The sequence below is a fragment of the Branchiostoma lanceolatum genome, chromosome 5 (genome assembly GCF_035083965.1).
Source record: "Branchiostoma lanceolatum isolate klBraLanc5 chromosome 5, klBraLanc5.hap2, whole genome shotgun sequence".
NCBI lineage: Eukaryota > Metazoa > Chordata > Leptocardii > Amphioxiformes > Branchiostomatidae > Branchiostoma > Branchiostoma lanceolatum.
In genome coordinates, this window is record NC_089726.1 from 13,997,508 (window position 1) to 14,019,099 (window position 21,592).

Here is a 21,592-nt window from a genome sequence, read left to right on the forward strand (position 1 = left end):
TATTTAGTTAGTTAGAAGTTTATGACTTCTGCGTTTACCTGTCCACAACACATTCATCACGATAATAAACCGGCAGTTAAAACTACTTAGTAGCTGCCTGGCATCATTAAGGCATCTTACCATAGAAGCCTCAGTAGCCTGTCTCTTTCTCCTGGTGGCTGTAGAGGTGGATACCCTGACGGCCGCAACCTGGACAATCCTGAGGTTGGTGCCTCTGACTGTCAGCTGCCGCCCACCGCTGGAGAAGCTCTTGAGAGGGGACACCTCCATGATGGTGGGGTCGTCTGTGTAGTTAAATGTGTAGTTTTCTGGAGCATCCCGTGGGTGGCCATCAAACAGAACCTGTAGTGTGTACAGGCCTGTGGCGTCAATGGGGCCTGTCTGGCACTCGACTGACACATTAGTCCTGCTGGACCTGTGGGAAAACACAAAAGAGTTTTAGATAAACTTGTGAAAAGTCATAGATGCAACGAAAACATCTAAAACAGGTGCTACTAAGATGTTAGAAGTATCGTGTTACAAATCCTCATACATATAATACCTTAATCTTGCTTTGGCATGTTGTCTTTACAACCTGGAATCTAATATTTAATAGTACAAGTATAATTTTCCATATAAGATCTGTGATAAAAGATTTTTCTGTTCAACGGTGGAATTCTCTTTACCAAAATGGCCATCCGAAAAACTTCTGAGAATTGTGGCAAAAGAATGCCCTCTTCAACAGGGAAAATTCTGCTTACTCGTCAACGATGCAGGTTGCCCACATGTTGTCTCTTGTACGACCAATCCTGGCCGTGATCTCTCCGCCTGTGTCAAACAGTTCCCCCATGATGAGCACCCGGGTGCCTCCTGACTGAGGACCGACTACTGGGCTGAAACCTGTCACTGTGGGGTCCTGGGAAACAGTACATCAATATCAATATTGGAATTGATTAATATGATATTAATTAATTAATACGATGATGAATATTGGAATTAAAGTGATGTTAAACAAGCCTAAATGTCAGCAATTACACTGCATTTCATTTCTTGGCAAAAACATCATTTTCATACAGTTGAAAAAGATAATGTACACGAGACTAATTTTGTACAAGAGCACTGCCATAACTAGTTAACTGAATTGCACATAGAAAAGGCACAGGGCCCTTTGTAAAGTCAATATAGCAAATCAAACCATACCAAACACAGGTATTACCATCATATCCTTGAAAAATGCATCAAGACAGTAGAAAACACTGGCGTCAAAATAGTTGTTAAGATCTTTTTTGCACATACTGCCTTGTGAATGTACAAGTTGCACTCACCCTGTAGTAGAAGATGTCTGCGGACTGCCCCTGCTGGTTGGCCTGCCCTCCCACCTGTACTACCACAGGTCCACTGGTGGTGGTCATGGCCTGTCCTGTAGTACACACAATCCTGGGGAGGAGAGAAGAGAAATCTCACTGTTACAAAAACATCAAGTTGGACAATAGCACTGTCCTTGGTGCTGAAGTCACTGATCAGTGACAGCTATGCATCAGAATGTCTAATAAGTACTGCAAACCTTATAAAGATTAATGATGCAACCAATTAGGGACATTGCAGGGCTAAAATGGATAACGAGCACTGATTACAATTCTGCACTGTGACCAATCACCTTTGTCCTTGGTGCTGAAACAGATGTTCCAAATAAAGTTGACCTAATCAAAATATGAAGACGCTCTATTCACTAACCAATGATTTGCCTACATAGTTCAGAGTACAGTCTAAAGATCATATGTTACATTCTCCATTCAAAGTGTTCCTTAATGTAGCAGGTAGGGATGACAACACCAGTCACAGATCAATTATGTAAAGAATTTTTCCATTCCACATTTGGGTTATGACATTTAGTGCTTCAGGTGAAGGGGCAAAAATCATTAACATAGCACCAACACTACTCAAATATTACATTGAATGATAACTAAACAAGCATTTAAATGCTATACACGTATAACATAACCCCCAGGTCCAGAATTATAGTATCCTTACTTGTTGGAGATGCTATACTGGTCTTCAATTGGTGTGCAGGACTGTCCCGCAATTGTCACACCACCATCGATGTCATCAAATTTTTGTCCCATGTTGACGCCTGTGATGGTCACACTTGTCCCACCATTCACAGGACCACTCTTGGGGAAGAACTATAAACAACAAGGTGGCCACATTAATTCCCTCACCAGCAGTACCACTGAATGCAATACAAATGCATAAGCACCTAGTACTTAACACAGATGAAGGTAAGACATCCTGATGAGAGATGCTGTTTGAAACATCTGACTGTTTCAAAATTTTATCCAGTTGCTTGAGTAACTGTTTATTGGCACATCTAGTTCTTTGTTCCTTGTTGTATATGGGTAACACCTGTAAATTTTGAGAAAATCTGGAAAGTTCTTATCATAATCTATGAAGTTTCTAAGAAAATGGAAAAGGAGACTTACATCAGTAATGGTGGGTGCTGGGCAGTTTTCCAGCTCCCATGTTTCCCCTCGATTCCGGCACGCCTGGCGAACTGTACACGTGTCCTTGCACCATCCACAGGAGTAGCGAGGAGGTGCCGTCACACACAGACTACAGTCTGTACGCTGGGAGGAGCACTTGTACAACGTAACTGTGATGGGGGGAACAACATGAAGTGTCAAGAGACTGACTGCAATGGACATCTCAGGTAAACTTGCAAAAGATTTCAGTTAACCATTCTGTTATCAGATGTTTAGAATCAACATTTTATTAATAAAAAATTGTTAAATCATAATATATTATGATCTTAGATTATGTGCCTTGTTTACTTCCTGTAATGGACACTGCAATGATAGATGCCACCAATATTTTCAACTTAATGTTGCAAAGTGAAAACATAGTAATTTCAGTATGTTACAGAGTGAAGACATAGATATTTTTAGGATTTAAGGTACATCATACATGTATGACAATCATGAGTGTATATCATGCAGAAAAACATGCCTGTTACGCCTAGAGGGTTATCAATGATGTTGTTGCCCCTCCAACTGGCACCTAATACAACGGCCAACTCCTGCACATCCTGGGGGTAAGTGTACTGTGGGGCAGGCACATAAATTCACTACATTAGACAGCTTTCAGCACAACACATGGTAAGAAATACTTGACTGATATTAGTCATCACATTGACAGAAGCATACTCCTTCTTGACTTCACAGTTTCTCTACAATTTGTAAACTATTTTTATAATATTTTTAGACCTACATATGATTGTATTGTCAATAGTTGGTCAGAATAGACTCTTGTATTATTCAGTTAATAACTACGTACTATGCAGCCTGACCAATCGCCAGCATCAAACAAACAAAAAATTCTCATTCAGTAACATAAATAATATTTTAACGGTGCCAAAAGATTTCTTTCATCCTTGAAATTTCCCCTTTTGTGTCCAACGTACAAGTTGACAAACACATGACAGCACAGGTTCTATCAGCAGCTGTGTTAACACCAAATAACTCTTAATGAGTACACATAGGAACTGTCATTCTCAAATACTGAAACAAAATCATCTACTTCTGACAAAACAGCACATCAGATCAGATCTGTGGAAACCTTGGAAGATATAGAGCGTACCTGTATTGGGGAACAAGAGATGATGCCATTCCTAAACGTTGCCTCTGCCGTGACGAACACACCATCGATGTTCAGTGAGCACCTAAAGTCATCAGCATTACCCTGTGGGAGGATGTTTTATCAGTTATCATGAGTGTTTATAGCAGGGTGTTGCTCCTAACTAGTTTATAGCAACAAAAATAAAGAAGTTGAAGTCCAAAATACTTTCCATTTGTTGTGTTTTAAATATTCTTGGACTGAGCATTATTCTAATCATAACATGCACATGTAACAGTGCACTGAAAAAACTGTGCTGCAAAACATTTTCCTTATGCCTACAGAAATCTAAGACAACATGGCAGTCACAGAAACCCATGACTCCTTACTCAACATCAAATCATCATGTTTAAAATTACAGAGTTTTGATGAAACCATTAATGCTATTTAAGTCTGTAAGTGATCATGACATTGTCCCGTACCGGCACATTGCTGGTGCTCATGTTGATTGCTTTGGGCAGGCCCACAGGTATGAGCCTCTCGCTCTTAAGTTCCACAATCCGTGGGCAGGAGTGCCTTTCCTGTACAAGAAAGAGAGAAAAAAATCCAAATCAATAATGTCAATGTCAACTTAGAATTACTTCATTCAAGGGCAATGATTGCCAGCAGGTAAGGACAGGGAAAGTAAACGAGTGGCGACACTCCCATTGATTGAGTCAAGTTCAATTGTTACGGGAATTTCCACCAGTCAGTCCCAATCAAGTCGCAGTATTGGGTACAGGCTTATCACAGAAACCAAGACAAAGCAGATTGTACATTAATCTATAGACTGCTGCAGAGGATGCAGACAGAATACATCTTATCTGCTCACATTGTGGTTCTTTTAATTGGACATAGATGAACTGTGTTACGTCAAGTGCAATCACTAAAATCACCCAAAGGCCAGATATGTAATTTTCACCGAAAACCCCAATTCCAATCAATCTTGACTAACGGACAATTAATTGCAATGTAATTAACAAATTGACAAACACAGTTGCCTGATATAAACGGATTTGGGCATTGGGAATTGATGAAAGTGTCAAAGTCACTGAACTGCTATGAATTTTATGAGACAGTTGAGTGAATGCAGTTGGGCAGCTGCCAAACCCATCAATTTTCTGAGATGCAGTGAAACTTGAATTAACATCTCCAAACTTTCAAGGTTTAAGTTGAGTTTTCCACTTTTAAACTTGTGCAGATACATTGACGACAAACAAATCTGAAACATCTTCCAGTAAAAACATAAAGCTTTACAGATACCTGAAGGATATGTCAGTGCTTTCTTTTTGTTACAACAATGGGTATCCATTGCACTCTTTTCATTCATACCAAAATGAAAAAAAATTTATTAAGCATTTTATTCTTTCTCTATCCACAAACACTTAGCAATCTAACAAAGACAAAAATACTACAAAATGCATTTGACATTGAGAACCAATCAACAGCCAACAATCATCATTAGGTAAAAGGTAAAAAAATTCCTAGAATAGAATAAGTTGACTGCAGTCCTCCTACCCCATGTCCAACAGTGGTGCCGCCATCCTGGCAGTTATCAGCAATGTTGTGAGTACACTTGTTGTCTGACACGCACCAGTTACAGCTGTATGAACTGGTCACACAGGGGTTACACCTGGCAGGACAGGAAGGTTACATTAACACAGGCATGGTCAAGCATGTAACTGGATATCATGATCTTCAATTATAGCTGATAGAATTCGTGCAGTTTACTCCCCCCCCAAAGTTTAATCCTCCCTCAATACTTTGAATTTAGTCTCATATTTTGTACATTAGTACATTAAAAGGGTACTGTTAACCTCAATCAAATGATAAGCTTTTCTCATATGAATTGAAACAATGTGGCTCATATCTTGTACATTAATACATTAAAAGGATACTGTTAACCTCAATCAAATGATAAGCTTTTCTCGTATGAATTGAAACAATGTGTAACCCTCCAAACCAAGATACTTATTCTACGGAGCAAGAATGTTGATATTCCAGCTGAGCTTTTGTTCTGCTTAGGGCAGCTGTTTTTAATGGGACACTCACGATTTGAGAGCATTGCAGTCAAAGAAGTCGAACCCCGCCTTGACAATGTCACGGTCCGTCTCCCGAACCCTGACCCATAGTTCAACAGTAACGTGATCTGAAACCCAAAAATGCGCCCTGTAACCTCAACTTGCAGGAACATCCATCACGACGGCCACAGCCCTCAGGTTTTGTCATGCAAGCAATAAATTTCAATCCTACTTACTCAACTACACTGTAAATCTGCGTGAACTAATAAGAAGAAACATGAAACGATTTGCAAATCCCTCACATCTTATTTGTCAGTACCAAACTGACAAATACATAATATAGACTTTTTTTATGTCCTGTCTTTGCATTTTACAGGACACACATATCAACAATAGTACATTCATGTGCAAACCTAAGACCATTGATGCAAAACAATTCAGGAAGGCAAAAGAGAAACTCCTACAATTGATGGTTGGACACTTTTACATTGTGAAGATTGAATTTTTGGCCAACGTTCATGGTTACACATGAAATCTGTGGCAGAGGATTGGAAACCAAATACATGTATGGTACCGTAGTAGATAAGGATCCAGTTTATAACACAATAAAAAATTTCTTAATTTTCTATTTGTGTTATTAACAATAAAAAACTTTCAAAATATCTTAATTTTGTTAGTCTGATACATAGGCTGCATGATTCAGTATTTCATTTATTGTATATCTGTCAACAAAATCATGAATCTAAAAGAGGTATCTGAATATAGCTGCTACATGTCATATAAGTCCGACCCACCTGTCCCAGGAGGAATGGGGGGTATCTGTGCGGGCGGAGGGGTGTCGTCACACACCAGCTTGCCGTTGTTGTCAAAGCGGGCGGTGCTGGTGTACGTAGTTGCTGAGTTGAGGCGAAACGAACAGTCGTAGGTCTGGCCACCGTCGGGCAGACGCGCCACCTCCAAGGTCAACTGAAGGGAAAGGAAGACAATCTTTTTCTCCTGGTCAACATGGTCTTCATCTATAAGCCAAGTGCTGAACATGGTGATGAATCAATTGATCAACATTTTCGGCTGTGATTGTGCCAAGAAAGCTTCACACTTTCTACACTAATAAATTACAGTCATTCTATAACAACAACGTGTAACAATTACATGTAGTGAAGACAATTTGCAACTTTTGTATCAGCCACAGTCACTCTGCATCACTGTCCTTACGTCCATGTTCCATGAAATGAGTGAAATTGTTTTTGGCTTCTTGCTAATTCACCATTTAATCCCCTCATTCTTCGCTCCTAATCCCCTGTTATTGATCACATCATGAACAGGGATTATGGTATTAAGGAAGAGAGCCTCCTTACGCTGGTTCTGGGTCCTTCCCGGGGCAGGTTGGGTGGATCGATCTGGGTTATCTCAATGCACCTGTCCACATCCACAGACAGCCAGCGGTTCACCTCGTTATGACCGTTACATTCCTGCTTCTGTGTACACCTGGTTGTCATGGAAACGAGACACAAAGAGCTCAGTGAGAATGACACATGCCTGTTGACATCTCTTACTCTCAAGGGGTACAGGAAATTGAAGAAAAATACATTTTTGTAAGTATAGCAGATTATCAAAGGAAGGGAGAGCCCAATGAGCAAGTACAATGTAGACTGTGTGAACCATGGACTGAGTGAAATTTGTCACACAACACATATAAATTTCTTTAAAAATATGAACTGGAGGCTTTTCCCACCTGTTTTCCAGGGTGCACCATCCACAGTAGGGGTCCCCAGCACCATGACACTCCTCACAGGTGCTGTACTGTCCACACTCAGCCACTTTCACCTGGGAAACCTGCAACACACAACAACAATCATGGTCAATCTAATGGCCATAGTAGCTACCAGTAAACAATACAGTTGGAAAAATCCCACTCTATGGACAATATGCTAGGCATCATATGATTATGGACTCCACATATTACATAGTCCTGAGAAAAACCCACAGACACCCCAAATGTGCGTCACGCTTCAGACAACACTATCAATAAGACAAAAGCCCAAGTCCCAAGTGTACACCCAAACTTGCATTCTTGCACGCTCTATTTCCTGAACATTGAACATCAACTATCAGGTCTGTATGCATGAATGTGTGTGGCCATAATAGAATATCAGAAAACGCAGGTTCAATAATGAGGCTGTACCACAGCAACTTATCAGGACGAGTGGCCAGTTCTTCATATCGGGACAAGATCAATTCACAGATGAATCATGACCCCAAGATCGCAGTATGTCCGCCCTCTTCAGGAATGACAAATGTTGGTTTCACATCCAACTCATCTACAGGAGCTACCGATCGATCGAGGGTGCCATAGCAACAGAATACCACAGGATTTCTGACATGGGATGGATGGTCATGTTCAACAGACATGGCACGAAGGACAGGGATTCATTTTCCAAATAAACTGTGACGTGTTCAGACTGTCACTTCACTCTGGGCCAGGACAATATTCTCTGTCTGACATCAATAACTGTCAGTGTCAAGTTTTCCTCCCCAACTCCTTTCATTGTCACGGAAGCAACTTGCACGAAAGACAGAGTAAGAGAGAGATAACAGAACAAATCAAGAGAGCGTGCTGAGTGCAAAGTGCTGGCAGACTGAAACCAGAATGCAACGCTTGTCTTCCTTTTCAAAGTAAAGGTTAGCATACTGGAACCATATCATTTTGAATTCCCATCTCATTCCATTTTTGTTCCACTACTAAATCATTCATCAATGGTATTTGAAAAGCACTAAGTATAAGTGCTGCCTCACATCACTCAGGAACTTCTATTCCAGAAGTATGAGAAGTTTGACTCCCATGAGAAACAAGGCATTCAACTACATCCATAGGCAATATGAAGGCCTGTTCACCATGTAATGGGCAGATCCAGTGGAGGGTTAAGGAATCATTTGTGTGCTTATGGGGCTGTGCAGTCAATCAGTGAAGGCCATTAACTTAAACCTTCACACTGCTACACAGATAACCTCAAATCCTGACCTCTGACCCAGAGCTGGTAGGAACTATCAACGGCAGAGGTCACTCAGGATGAATATGAACTATGCCTCCATCAAAGGAGCCTGCTACTGCCATCAACTTTACATCAATCTATGCCCCTTTATCTCTTTCCCTGAAATGTATCAGTACATAAAAGGACTCATAAAGCTGGATTCTTAACCAATAATGTCTGCCGAATGTCTTTTGATAAATGTTTAATTAAGAAGTAATTACAAGTACATGTTACAACTACGAGTTCTTGATTAATGCAAAACCATATGAGGAATGAAAAATGTTACAACAGTGGGTCCATTACAGTTAAAATATGCATTAACAATATCCCATTTCCTTTGCCATTTTCTGACTATTTCTTCATACAGGTTAAAGGAGGTCTAACAGAGTCTTCATTACTTTGGCTCCGACACTGAGGCAACACCAGATACAATCTACTCCAGCCAGCAATGCTTGTCCAACTGTGGAATGCCTGGACAACTTTTCTGGGAACTTGGCATTAAAAAATATCCCTGTTCAGTGGGATAACGTGACTCTTCTGCTGACCTTCATGCGCCGTGGCGCCCCTGCAGGAGAATGATGATGGCAGGACTGGTACAGCTAATGGCTAATATCATAGCATGTCAGAAACTTTGCTGATGTGTCCCATTTCTGTCGTACCAACTCTGTCGAATGTGATTAGAATATGACCAATGCCAATAGTTTGAAATTACAGTCGGGTTTGATGATCAAGTAAAGGTATTATAACAGAGAAGCTGTCATACTGGCTTCTCACTTAGTGCTTTTAATGATCTATTTAGTCATTACAGACCTACAATTATATGGCCTGCATGCAAGGGAAATGCACCCCAGGCACACTTGAATCTTGATATATCTTGATGTGTTTGCCTTCAAGGAAAATTTCAGAAAAGTTTACCACTAAGTTAGGAAACATGACTGTAAGTAAGTTGCAAACAATCAATCTGTTCTAAGTACTCCTACTTCAGCTACTGTCAGTACCTAAGCAACTCTATGTTAATCAGAAGCTTTAACAAAAAGAGTCAAATGATAAGTCATGGTGTAAGAAAGTTCTGCCAAGTGGAAATTTTCAACCACAACCACAGACTTTAGTAGGGCAGTGCATCTATTTGACATACACCTCAGCCACCTTTTCAGCACCAAGGACATGTACAGCCTTCCACTCAGCCAAAGTGACCTTTTATATGACTACATACAGTAATCCACCTACTTCTCCTGAAAGACATGGCCCCTGGCTTTCAAACACACTTTATGAGATTCTAGATGAAATTGAGTCATCTTATTCAACCTTGAAGCTAGAGGGCGGAGGACAAACCAAGGCTTTCATTTTCACTGTCAGAGTTCTGCCCATCTTTTAGAAATAAGACACTAATTCTAAGAAACAGATCTCAAAACTTTAATGTCATAGCCAGCACAGATGAAAACCCCTGAGAGTATCTCCTTTGTACATCTCATTTTGTCAGCATTTTTCTATAGTTCGTATCTGCTTGACCGCCACAGACGTTGATGAACTTGTATTCAATTGCAGAGCTGTAAAATGGATTACACCTTCCCTTATTGATTTTACCAACCTTAGACTGCTGAAGCACTTTCTGCTCCTAAAGGTCTCCTCAGAAGTAGTAAACTTACAAACCATGGGTTCTTGGCAGCAATGAAATATGACCTTCTCTTTATCATCGGACACGTCCCTCTTAAAATACTATCTCGTTAACGTCTTCTTCACAAGATACTGTACTGACATTGACTTTTCATGGCTGAGCATCATCCAAATAAAACCTTGGATGCGTACCAAATGCAATGGTGCTATCACTGTCTCCCCATCCACAGGTCAAACCAAGGTTAGCCTCAACTGTCAAAACCAGATGACGAATCTCCCTCCTCTTTCTGCTGATAGACTTCTGAGGTGGATGAATGACCTGGAGCTCCCACTACTTGACTGATGAGATGGCTTGTCTTGATTGAACCATCTCTACAGTTTCCCCATACTAAAAATATGTCTGACAGGTGATGTTATGAATGATAATTTATCACTTGCTTAACATACAAACTTAGAGATGGAGTACCATTCTTACAAGAAGGCACAACACTGCAATTTGCTCAGAGATCGATCAAACAAGTGGGTCCCTTGGAATGACTGCAGCACATGTCAAGTATGGATACTATAATTATTATGTTTCAATCGCGATCAATAAAACTGCCCCTTTCACAACAGGCTGCCATACATCTTGCCTGAGGGACATTGCCCCACCGTTAAACCTAACCTGCAACACGTTCATAGACAAAGGCACACTAACAAATCTTTGGGTAGTTAATAGAAAATTCATTTGGCAGCAATCTTGATTCCACTTAGATATCATTCATTGTGCAATCAACTGCAACAGATGATGGATTCTATTGTTAATAAAGAGCAATCAAAACTCCTTTTCTAATTGAGAATACATACAACAGATACATAAATCAAATTTTCTGAAATTCTTAGTATAAGGTTTCTCTACATGAAATCATCAAACTTTGACACTGCCACATAACAGCCTAAAATGAGGTTATTTCCCTCTTGGTGAGGATCTGTATCCTGAGCCTGGGTAGAGCTGTTTTGAATGATTCATAACTAATAAGAAACTGTCATTACAGGGGAGCATTTTGCGAGGAATCGTAATGAACTCATTTGGCAGTCAGCGGGAGGCAGAGATAAAACAGTGGGAGTGATATCAATGCAAACAGGGTTCCTAATTACAGTAGTATATAAAATGTCATACAGCTCATTACAAGAGGAGAATTTGTCATGGAAGTGACGTTTGCAGACGTTGACATCAAGCGAAGAGTTTGGTTCTCAGCGGGACACTAAAATGACAGAAGGGCATGCCTGTGCAGTACTTATATGTATATATGCAGTGAAATTTCTTTACTTCCGTAAAAATGCTTCATTTGGAGGTTTTCCTTCCCATACTATCAAGACAATCATTTGTCTGCTGTGCTGCTTTAGACAGCACTGTAGTGATGAAAGTAGAATTGATTTTAAAAGTTACTCGATTGAGTGGAGTTTGTTTTATATATTATTAAAGTCCCGCTGTTTCACAGGAGGTTTTCCATTTAAAATGACCCCTGTGTGGATACCTCCAGCAGGGAAACATGCAGAACACATTACCTGTTACCGTTACACTATACAAGGTCGTACACAGAAATGAATGATACTCCAAAGTACATGGTTTCTTGACAAATTTAGCCTTCTTCCTGCTGCCTAACTTTGTAACCAATAGAGACTTTCAGTAACATCAGCTATACGAACCTTATTCAACAATTATTAAGATCGCTTTATATTACACGGTAACGTAGCTGGAGTAGAATGACCTGTTACTGAAGTTCAATGGAGAAACTTGGGCAGCAGAGAAGCTAATGGGACTTCGGGGTCTTTGCCGCAGGCTCAACCTGACAAAACAGCTCATCATTATAGCTTCCGCCTACGGGACTCAAAGTTCTTTGGACCTTCTAGGCCTTATATTTCAATGCTTGTGTTAAAAAATAATTGGATTACCAGCACACTGGGCCACAGTGCCGTCAAGCAAATGCCATTTCCATTTTTTGACTGAGGGTCACGTAGCCATGTTACAAAAAGTAAGAGTCCTTTGTCCTCTTCCAAAGTTGAGCCTGTGGCGCTGAAAGTGAATCTATGACCCATATACATAAATATTAGAAATCAAATTATAGCTAGTATTGCTCTTAGTATGTTCCTATATGTACAGCTGCTACCCTGCTTGAAATCATAGAGATAAAATTGAAGGGATACACAGAAAATATAAGGAACGACTGCACAAACATATATTGTGAAGAGACTGCATGATTTTTATTGCTCTTACCCACAAAACTAGAAATACTAAATCCCCAGGAAAAAAATTCTTCTAGAAATAGACGTCAAGGGCCAGCTAACGACATGTGTGAAGAAATAAATATTCCGTGCTATCAACTCCATCATTGTCTGCAATAGACTCACGTACCCACCATCAGGCAACAAGTCAGATAAGGCTCCCATAAAACCTGCAGCAGCTTTACCAGGAAGATTAGGTGCACTGTATCACAACCTTAAATCTGCGACAGCAGAAAAACGATTAAAACTTTTGACAAGATAAGGAGGTGTGTTGCCCTTGAAGTCACCTTGATGGACTTAAAAGCCAGCCAGCGCAAGGGGAATCTCAATGTTAACTTGATATTCAGATGTGTAATAAAGCCATTGGGAGCATAACGGGGCTTGTATACTTGAGACCATGTCAAAGCCCCTGCAGTGGGCTGTTGCGAGAATGATAACTGTGCAGGGATTACATGATGGCAGCTTGAATGGTTAACGGCTTTCCTAGAAGATCATCATTCAAACATAAATAAAGCAGCCTTGAATAACGGAAGGAAGGAAATTTTCCTCAGTTGGATCATCGACAGAAGTTACTTTCATAGTAAGTACGGTGTAAGTCCAAAAACTATTTTCAGGGTTTTGAATTGGTAACTTTTTCATGAAGATCCAGGGATATCATGTATGTCCTAATGATGTAAGCAGAGCATAAATGATGAAGAATGACATCTAAAGCACTTAAGTTTTGCCATAATGAGATAGCTGCCGCTGATAATGATTAATCAAGTATCTCCCTGAATTATCATCAATCTATAGTAAGCTGGAAAGTGTTGGAGCCCCTAATCAGCACAGCAGGAGCAAAAAAAAGTGACTGGAGAGTTCCAAAATGTCTCTCACTAGGAAGACTAATGATAGCTTGGGAGGGGGACATGAAAAGATATCAATCATCACCAACAAAACAGGGGACTCTGTAAAAAAAGTTTGACTCTACTGGCAAAATTTCTGAAAGTGCAGATGCTTCTGAAACAAAGAAAATCCTGAAAAGCAAGACTATCTATGGTAATGTACCAGGCAAACCCATCTCCACTATGGCAACAGTGCCTGGGGACTGAGATGCGGCCTTTGCAGCCCACATGCGTACCTGAAATACAGGTTTAGACTACTGATAACGTAGATGTTCTCAGTACATTGTTATTGTGATTGTACAGTGATAAGTATGAGAGGTGCTATTTTCAGTCCGATATGATATGCAAACCAAAGTCAATTTGTTCAAAACTAGCATTTATCTATGTTTGACTATTATATTATGTATTAAACATATTTGTGACCCTGGCCCATGCTTTAACCACTGTAGAATCCAGTGCATTTAACTGTCTTAAGATCAAAGGCACAGTTTGTGTGCTGCACTTTCAAACTGCGCTGGACCAGACTAAAAGCCGTATCAAATAAGACAAAATGATTTGTGTGACGGACAAATTATGTTAGCTCTGAGTACCCACTGGTGCTTTTAGTGTCGTAACACTAAACATAAAGGAGAGGGTTGTTAAGTTCCCTTAAGCTTGCTTCTGTTACATTTACGGCCCTTGCCTTGGAAGTAGACATATATGAGTGTTTAGGGTGCCCTCATTCTGTCATACAGAGAGATATAGCTTACCACAGGTGAGGACTAACATACTGTACTTTTCTTTTGAGAACCTGGAGACTATCAGCCATTCACACTATCACAGCAATTTGCTCAAAAAAATTATGGTATATCCCACAGCTGTTACAAAACACACACTCTGAAATAACAGCTCTGCAGAGTTGAAATGGAGAGACTGCAACTTGATGGTACATGCTGTGTTGCTGAAGCACAGTTCATCCTGACTGGAAATAGGCATTGATCCGGCCCAGCAGGTATAGAGCAAACAATTTACCAGGAAGTGGGTGTTCCAGTAATATGCTTACAAGGGCTTATACCTACAGACTACTGGCAGATGTTGCCTCTGATAATGATACTTCCCAAGCTTAATTCTAATGTGCTCTTGGTGCACTCAAGCAGTAATACTGCTTTTTTGATGAAAGAGTAATGAAGCAACTTACCAAAGGCACTTTGTCACTAAGACAGTCTTGGCAAAGTTACAAGGACACAAGTTACAGGCTATGAATCATCAGATATGGCATGCTCTTACTAAATCATCACTCCTATCAGTGCTGGTGTGTTACACCAAAGGGCGGTTCTAACGGCTAAGACAATACAGATGTGAGTATGGAATAATCTGCAAGGAGGCAGCTGTTCCTTAAATCTACTTTACAAACAAACTTGTGATGACATGATGACTAAACTTCCAACAGCCCGCACACATATCTTCCAAAGAACTGATGCCCTGCAGGTTGAAAGATAAACCTAAATGATACAGTTTCCAAACATTTTCTCAACTTCCTCAGTCTGTCACCTGTAACTATTATGATAAAGCCCAGTGGCCCTCTGACCTTGATGAATGGGACACGCATTGATCTAGCCCTGCTAGAGGGATAATGACTAACCAGGGCTCTTGGAACTCAGCTTATCTTTACAATGTATCCAGGCTAGGTGCCGATGATAATCTGACTAATATCCTTAATTGATCTACGAGCATGCAATAATTCATGCCTGCTGGGAAAAGAAACCAAGGTCCAATCTGGTCCGTAAAATTGAAAACAAATGATGAGACCCTTTGCATTGTTGCCATGTTAACAAGCCATGTTACTTATTATCACAGACGTTTGTGGGAAAGAAAAATAAAGTTAAGTTTGAAGAGGACTTTGATGCAGATATTGGTCTTCTAATTTCATGCAATTTAAGACACATCAAAAAGGCCAAAATCTAACCCTAAAGGCTTCCAATAAGCACAATGTACTATGAAGAACTTAGACGGGATCCCCTAAGTCAAGTTATTCCTGTCAAGGAGAGACCAGATGAACATACTTAGGATAACATCTCCTGTTGCAGCCTTTACCTAAAAAGATAGCCCATCACCATGACCCAGTTTCCAAGTGGCTGTAAATGAGTAACTCCTGGAACACCTGCTGGATGATGACAGGATTTGCTAGGAGCCATTCTGGATGTCATTTGTCACCATTATGTTTGTCCCGAGTCAAAATGTCTGCTGGCGTAATAATGAGAGCCTGCTTCACCACCTGGATATTGAAAGCGAACAGCCACAACTACTGAGAAAATCAATAACTTCTAATACTGTTTGATTGTTTTGCAATTAAAGGAGTGAATGGAAGTATGTCAAGTAACTTGACCTAATTCACAGGTAGACTGAGTTTAGCAATGTGCTATAATCACTCATCTCTTGGTAATTTCCACTCAGGGACAAATTACATGCTTCTTTACAATACTGCGGTGTCAGGCATCCAAGGAAACAACAAAAGAACCAGTAAAGTGGCTGCCATCATCAGGTCAATAATCAAGTCCGGTCTCAAAAGGGAACACACTTGCAAGCATGGGATATATTTACATACAATGATGATCTTTATACAAAAGAGGAACAGTAGAATAAAAATGAAATTGGTGCATTTAATCTACTGACTTCAACTTGAGTCGTGCATGTAACAGTTTAGTGGTACAAACTGGTCCCGAAGTCCTCACCAGCTTATGAATTCGGCAGTAAAAGTCACATATCCAAGATGCAGGTATAGATGTTTGCTGGCAGTAAAATATCTTTGAAGGCCACCTTGGGTCATATTACATGCCTGCACCAAATGAGGACATGTGCATGCACAGATTGGGGATCAGTTTTCTTTACATTTTGATTAAAGTAAAAATGGGCTCATGACTCTTTTTGTGATGGATCTAGGCTATTACAGCTGACCTATATTTCCCATCCCAAGTCCCAAAATGGATGTTTCACAGGCTTCCTTATTGTATCACACTGCTGGATCAATGACTCCATAACCAAATTTAATTTGTACAAGGGTAAAGCAATACTACAGTTCTGGCCATCTGCCTGAGCAATGTACCAGTTCCAGCATGCCCTCTGAAGCCATGTCTTCTATGCAACTGAAGGGTTTAAAAGTTATATCATACAGTTATACTATACAGTGTGATACAGTTTCTACATGAAGTGTATGTCTACTATTAGATTTTTCTATATGTAGTACATTGTATAGATGGGAAAACTTTGTAGTAATAGAACAGGAGGCAATGAATTTCTTTTTCCTCCCAATCTATTGTTGCATGTATATTAGTAAGAGGTCACTACTTTTTAAAATGTTTATTTCTACATGCTCAATTGAACAACTTAGCTTTACTGTTCACTGCTGTCATAACTTAAGTTAAGATTAAAAATTAATGCAGACATGCCAAAAGCACTTCAGTCAAATGCAATCTAACATCTAGAGCATCATGATGACTGTTCATGTTGTACAGTCTATAAAATTGAGTGAGCCCATCATAATGATTTTAATCACATTTGAACCCCCTGACTCCGCAGTGCGATATATTGGCTAGCGTATTTGCTTCGGGAGAAGTCGCTGCCGACGTGGTAATTGGAACACACCATAGCTGTCAGCAGTCTCCATGTGAAGCATGCTGAAAAATCACACACCCATTCCTTATGGTACCTTTCAACACATGGCGCTGGGTTACACCTGATGAGACTATGTTACTGTGGAACTGCTGCAGTTAGAACTATTCAGAACAACGAACCAGGCTGGAAAGGATAAAAACAGTATTACTATCATAACTAACTCTGAGAGCCACCCTAAAAGCTATATTTATTAAAGTCACAGAATGCTGGCTTAATATTCAAAATTTCTCTACAAGCCTATTATTAAGCTGCAGTGTGCTGATATCCCACAATAATCACATCACACAATAAAATGACATGGGGTCATAATCATGCATAGCCATTTCCATCAGAGCCGGGACCTATGATGTAGTACAGGTGATGCTCATCGATTCCAGTGTATTAATATAGAGCCATATCTCTATTATGGGCATGACTTAAGGACCAAAACATTGATCCAGGTGTCGGCATTATGGATGGACACGCTGTGCCATTGTGCATGCTTGACCCTTCCCAAAGATACACAATGCCTTCTAGCAACTACGTTTGTTCAATATAGCGTAACTGTTAAGTGATGGTCCAATGCCCAACATTACCTGGAGGATAAGAGTGCTAACGTTTGATATATCACTAGCCCCAAACAACGTCAAGTCTGTCAGATAAGCAGTGATTCACCTTATCATTAATCAGTTCAGGGGCTTGAGCAACTCTGTTGGAGTTATTGATGAAACTTTCAGCTATGACGCTTAATTTCTTTTGAAATGCTCTAGTAACAGCCAAAGCTCATAGCTCAAGATTCAATCTCTTAGTACTCAGAACCCACCGGGACGACATGTTTGAAGGTTTGGTGCACTTAAAAGCATCAACAACCCACAGATCAAATATTTATACACACCACCGCAATGAAAATGTATCAGTCACAGTATTGGCATGCAAACCCACACGCCATAATGTGCTTGCCAAAATACCATTATCTTCCTTCATATCCCTGCACGAAATAACTGCAATATCGCTGCGCAATCATAATCTTTTCCCCATATACCAGCTTTTAGCTCTGTAAAATTGTAGCCTTTCCTGCCACACTTATTAGAGTCCATTCCAGTGTTTTAGGGGAAGTGAAGGTAGGGAACATACTCAACATTATTTATCTTCATGTACCGGGAGTTGCTTGATTTGTTGGGGAAATGTAGTATTCTTTCATCTCAGAGGTGTGGATAGTAAAAATGATAGGGCCATTTATAACAAAATCATTACAGTAAGTAAGTTTTACTTTAATTCTGTTCATTCTTTACAACTTTTGTTTACTCTTAGACTGAGATTTGTCATCATGCTAATGAACACAAGGAATTTTTATTGAGTCAGGAACTTTAACCTCTAGTGGGCCAATCAAGAGTGGATGCCTATCCCAAACACAAGTAGACAGTGCTGGGAAAATCTATTCTTTGCCAACCTCAAATAAGCATTCATCTCTTTCATCCATTATCTGCCACCAACTGTATGCCTCCAAATGTTTGTTCATTTCTTATTTCACAACATTCAAAGCAGGGACAATGTGACATTTGCTGCCAGCTTAAGGCCACGCCTGATGCGACGGGCTGACCGATGTTACAGGAAACGTTTCCAAGGGCAGTGCCGTAAATCCTGCCATCGACCCACCCTGGGTCAACGTGATAAATCTCAGATAATGGCAACCATGTTTGGTGAAGAGCAATAAAAACAGCGTAAAATTGTGGGGAGGCAGTGGCTGTATTGATGCCTGTTGGGCCGACACCTGCACACATGACCTCTCCCGTCTCTCCCTGGGGATTAGCCTGCTTTATCTCCTTTCATCCCTTCTTCCCTAACCTGTTTATCCCTTCAGAAGCTGACCTAACCTTCACACTTTACAGCACAGGACAGGCGGAAATAGAGTGCGTAAGCCCTTACAGTGGTACAAATGGAAACAAAACTCAACAAAAGCCACAACCACTGATAAGAAAAAATGAAAATATCAAGTTGAGTCTGCTTACATAGGCTGAAATAATGGTGGCAAATAAGGTCCAACCTTTATCAAACTTAGATATTCAGGCCGAAGGCTATTTCATGGCTGAAAGTTATGGCTGTAGCCAGTAACACACCACTGAATGCCTACCCTAACGGCATCTGTAGATTTATGGCCGCAGCTCAATGGGTGTCCTTTCATGCTGCTCATGTGCAGCCATTATCATTATAGAAAGTGATGAATAATACTGCACAGAGCAGTTGGAATCTGTTAAGTGTCAACAATGGGAGTGGCCTTCTTTGGAGATGAAAATACTGCATAGCCATCTTGCGGAAAAAATTAACTCAAAAGACTGCAAGGACCAAGCAGAATAATTTCACAGAAATAAGTTATGAATATCTAACATTGTCTCAACCAAATTCTGTTAACTTACATTTTCTTACACATTTAAGGCAAGAAACTGTTGTTGTAGGAACTTAATGTCTTAAATAGAAAGCAAAGGATGTTAAAAACCAACACATTTGAGGTGAAATTATTTGCAACCAGGGATTTGCCAGTGATTACATACCTGGTATCCCCGCTACTGTGTTTATTCTGTCCAAATCTATCCTAACACATTCATATTGAATGTTCCGTTACACAATGTCTACAGGGTGCGTAACCTACTTGTCTGGACAAGTTTGTGGAGGAAGCTTTAGATACGTCTTTAACCCCAGGTAACAAACGTTCCCCACCAGATCTTCAATGTTTCTCCCCGTTCTATTGATTTCCCTTGTGAAGAGTCTCAGGCTCCCCGCTGGTCCTGAAAAGCTGAGGCTGCAGATTACAATCCCTGCCTGTCCCACAACCCAGCCACCATGTCTCAAATAAATGACTAATCTTTCCTCCCCATGTCCCCATCCAAAGGAATGAAGACTAAAAACTGACATGCCGCAACGCCATTGATTTCATTGATTCGGTCTACCCTGAAATGAATGCCAGAGCGAGGTACCCCTGAAAAATTCAATGGCAGCGACAGAGAGGGATCTATACATAGCAAATCTCCAAGGTGCAGCGCTGGTCTGCGACAATTCCAAAATAAGGACGCTACATGATTGTGTGCCGTTATAAAGTTAAACTTTTTCAACTAATTGTCCAGTAATTGTTACAATGCTAACTAGTGCTCACTACATGGAAGAGCATGACTGTGTTCTCCTCTCATTAAGTTCTATGGACATCCATTATGCCTTCTATGACATGATACTGTTAAAATCTTACAAAATCAATGAATGCTGAAAGCTTTGCATATCAAATTATTATTCCCTGAAGATAGAATGATTTTTTAATGTGAGAAAAAAAACTCTGTAGATCGTGTTGCTTTGCCAAGAAAGAAGGAAAAATTGATCTATAAATGTAGGTGCTAATAGAATGATCCTGAAATATGATCCCCCATAGGTGAAATCCAATATAAGCCCTGATGCTTCATTGATTTGCACCAGCAGGAAACTTTTGTATCTGATGGGAGGAAGAAACTTTTGATCTATAGCCCATCATTGCATACATTATTTGCTGGACTTTGCTGATCAATACAAGTGTGCCTGGTGCTGCCTATTGTGGGATGTGTGAAAGAGTAGACATCAGCCAGGCAAAGGTGAACTGTCCTGTCAAAACCTCAAACAAGACTTTGAAAAATCGTTGTACTTTACACTTAGAAACAGCTTTGTACAGCACCAACAGCAGATATTATTTATTATGTCACTAGGGGATCATGTTGACAAATTGTCAAAGTTTATTGTCGCTAATTTATAAGCATTGCATTAATTAAAGACCATACATAATGGCATGCATCAGCAAATCTGTTTTTTCACTGTCAGAAATTAATGAAACATGTTCCGGGTAAACTTAGCATGCATGCATGCACGTTCCGTTGAAACACGTAAGACAATCTGTATTCTTCAAGACACACAAATCTTCTACCCACATTGGCATGGTTGGGCAGTCATTCCATACTCCACACTACTATATGCACGATATGTAAAAGTCCTGCAGTTATGGATGACCTGCTTGTTTGTAAATCCAGCACATCTAAGGGGCTCAATACTTCCCTGCCCTTATCCTGGTCTTTCATCAGCAATGGCTCAAAGTTTCACACTCTTCACAGGAAATCAATCTCCAAAGAGCTACAGCTTCTTTACATACACTTGTGTAAGCAACTTGAACATTTAGTGATCTATCATGGAGCAAGTGCACTTTCAGTTTCCAGTGGGCGTCTTTTGGTCTTTGGTAATGTATTATAGCCGGGGGGACCTCTTCCTATCAATGCCGAGATGTGTGCTCCCTTATTGTGACAAACGAGGAATCCCATGCCTTGACCAGAATTTCTAATTCTAAAACAGACAATAATGGAGTGCAATTTGTCATCTGAAGCATCGTCTTCTTCAAGGTCGTGCAAGTTGAAGCTTTTGTCCCGCACCTACAAACTCATTAATTTCCTGTTTCTAATCTATGGAAGAAAGTTTTAAGGTTGTCCGACTTCTGTCCATTTGTTGACATAGCTACACAAAT

At 40.2% G+C, this 21,592-nt stretch overlaps 1 protein-coding gene across 4 annotated transcripts in view; it reads right to left on the reverse strand.

Annotated features, from left to right (window-relative positions):
- The window catches only part of LOC136435321 (plexin-A1-like), a 102,741-nt gene that overhangs the window by 12,431 nt on the left and 68,718 nt on the right, over positions 1-21,592 (reverse strand). For all 4 annotated transcript variants that reach the window (XM_066428715.1, XM_066428713.1, XM_066428714.1 and 1 more), the window contains exons 6-18: positions 7,381-7,481; positions 7,004-7,133; positions 6,443-6,614; positions 5,680-5,776; positions 5,146-5,260; positions 4,071-4,169; positions 3,613-3,714; positions 2,983-3,076; positions 2,460-2,629; positions 2,011-2,162; positions 1,305-1,416; positions 741-895; positions 121-415 (exon numbers count right to left, since the gene is read on the reverse strand). In XM_066428715.1, the coding sequence (XP_066284812.1) occupies positions 121-415; positions 741-895; positions 1,305-1,416; positions 2,011-2,162; positions 2,460-2,629; positions 2,983-3,076; positions 3,613-3,714; positions 4,071-4,169; positions 5,146-5,260; positions 5,680-5,776; positions 6,443-6,614; positions 7,004-7,133; positions 7,381-7,481 (1,794 nt within the window). The remainder of the gene's footprint in view (positions 1-120; positions 416-740; positions 896-1,304; positions 1,417-2,010; positions 2,163-2,459; positions 2,630-2,982; positions 3,077-3,612; positions 3,715-4,070; positions 4,170-5,145; positions 5,261-5,679; positions 5,777-6,442; positions 6,615-7,003; positions 7,134-7,380; positions 7,482-21,592) is intronic.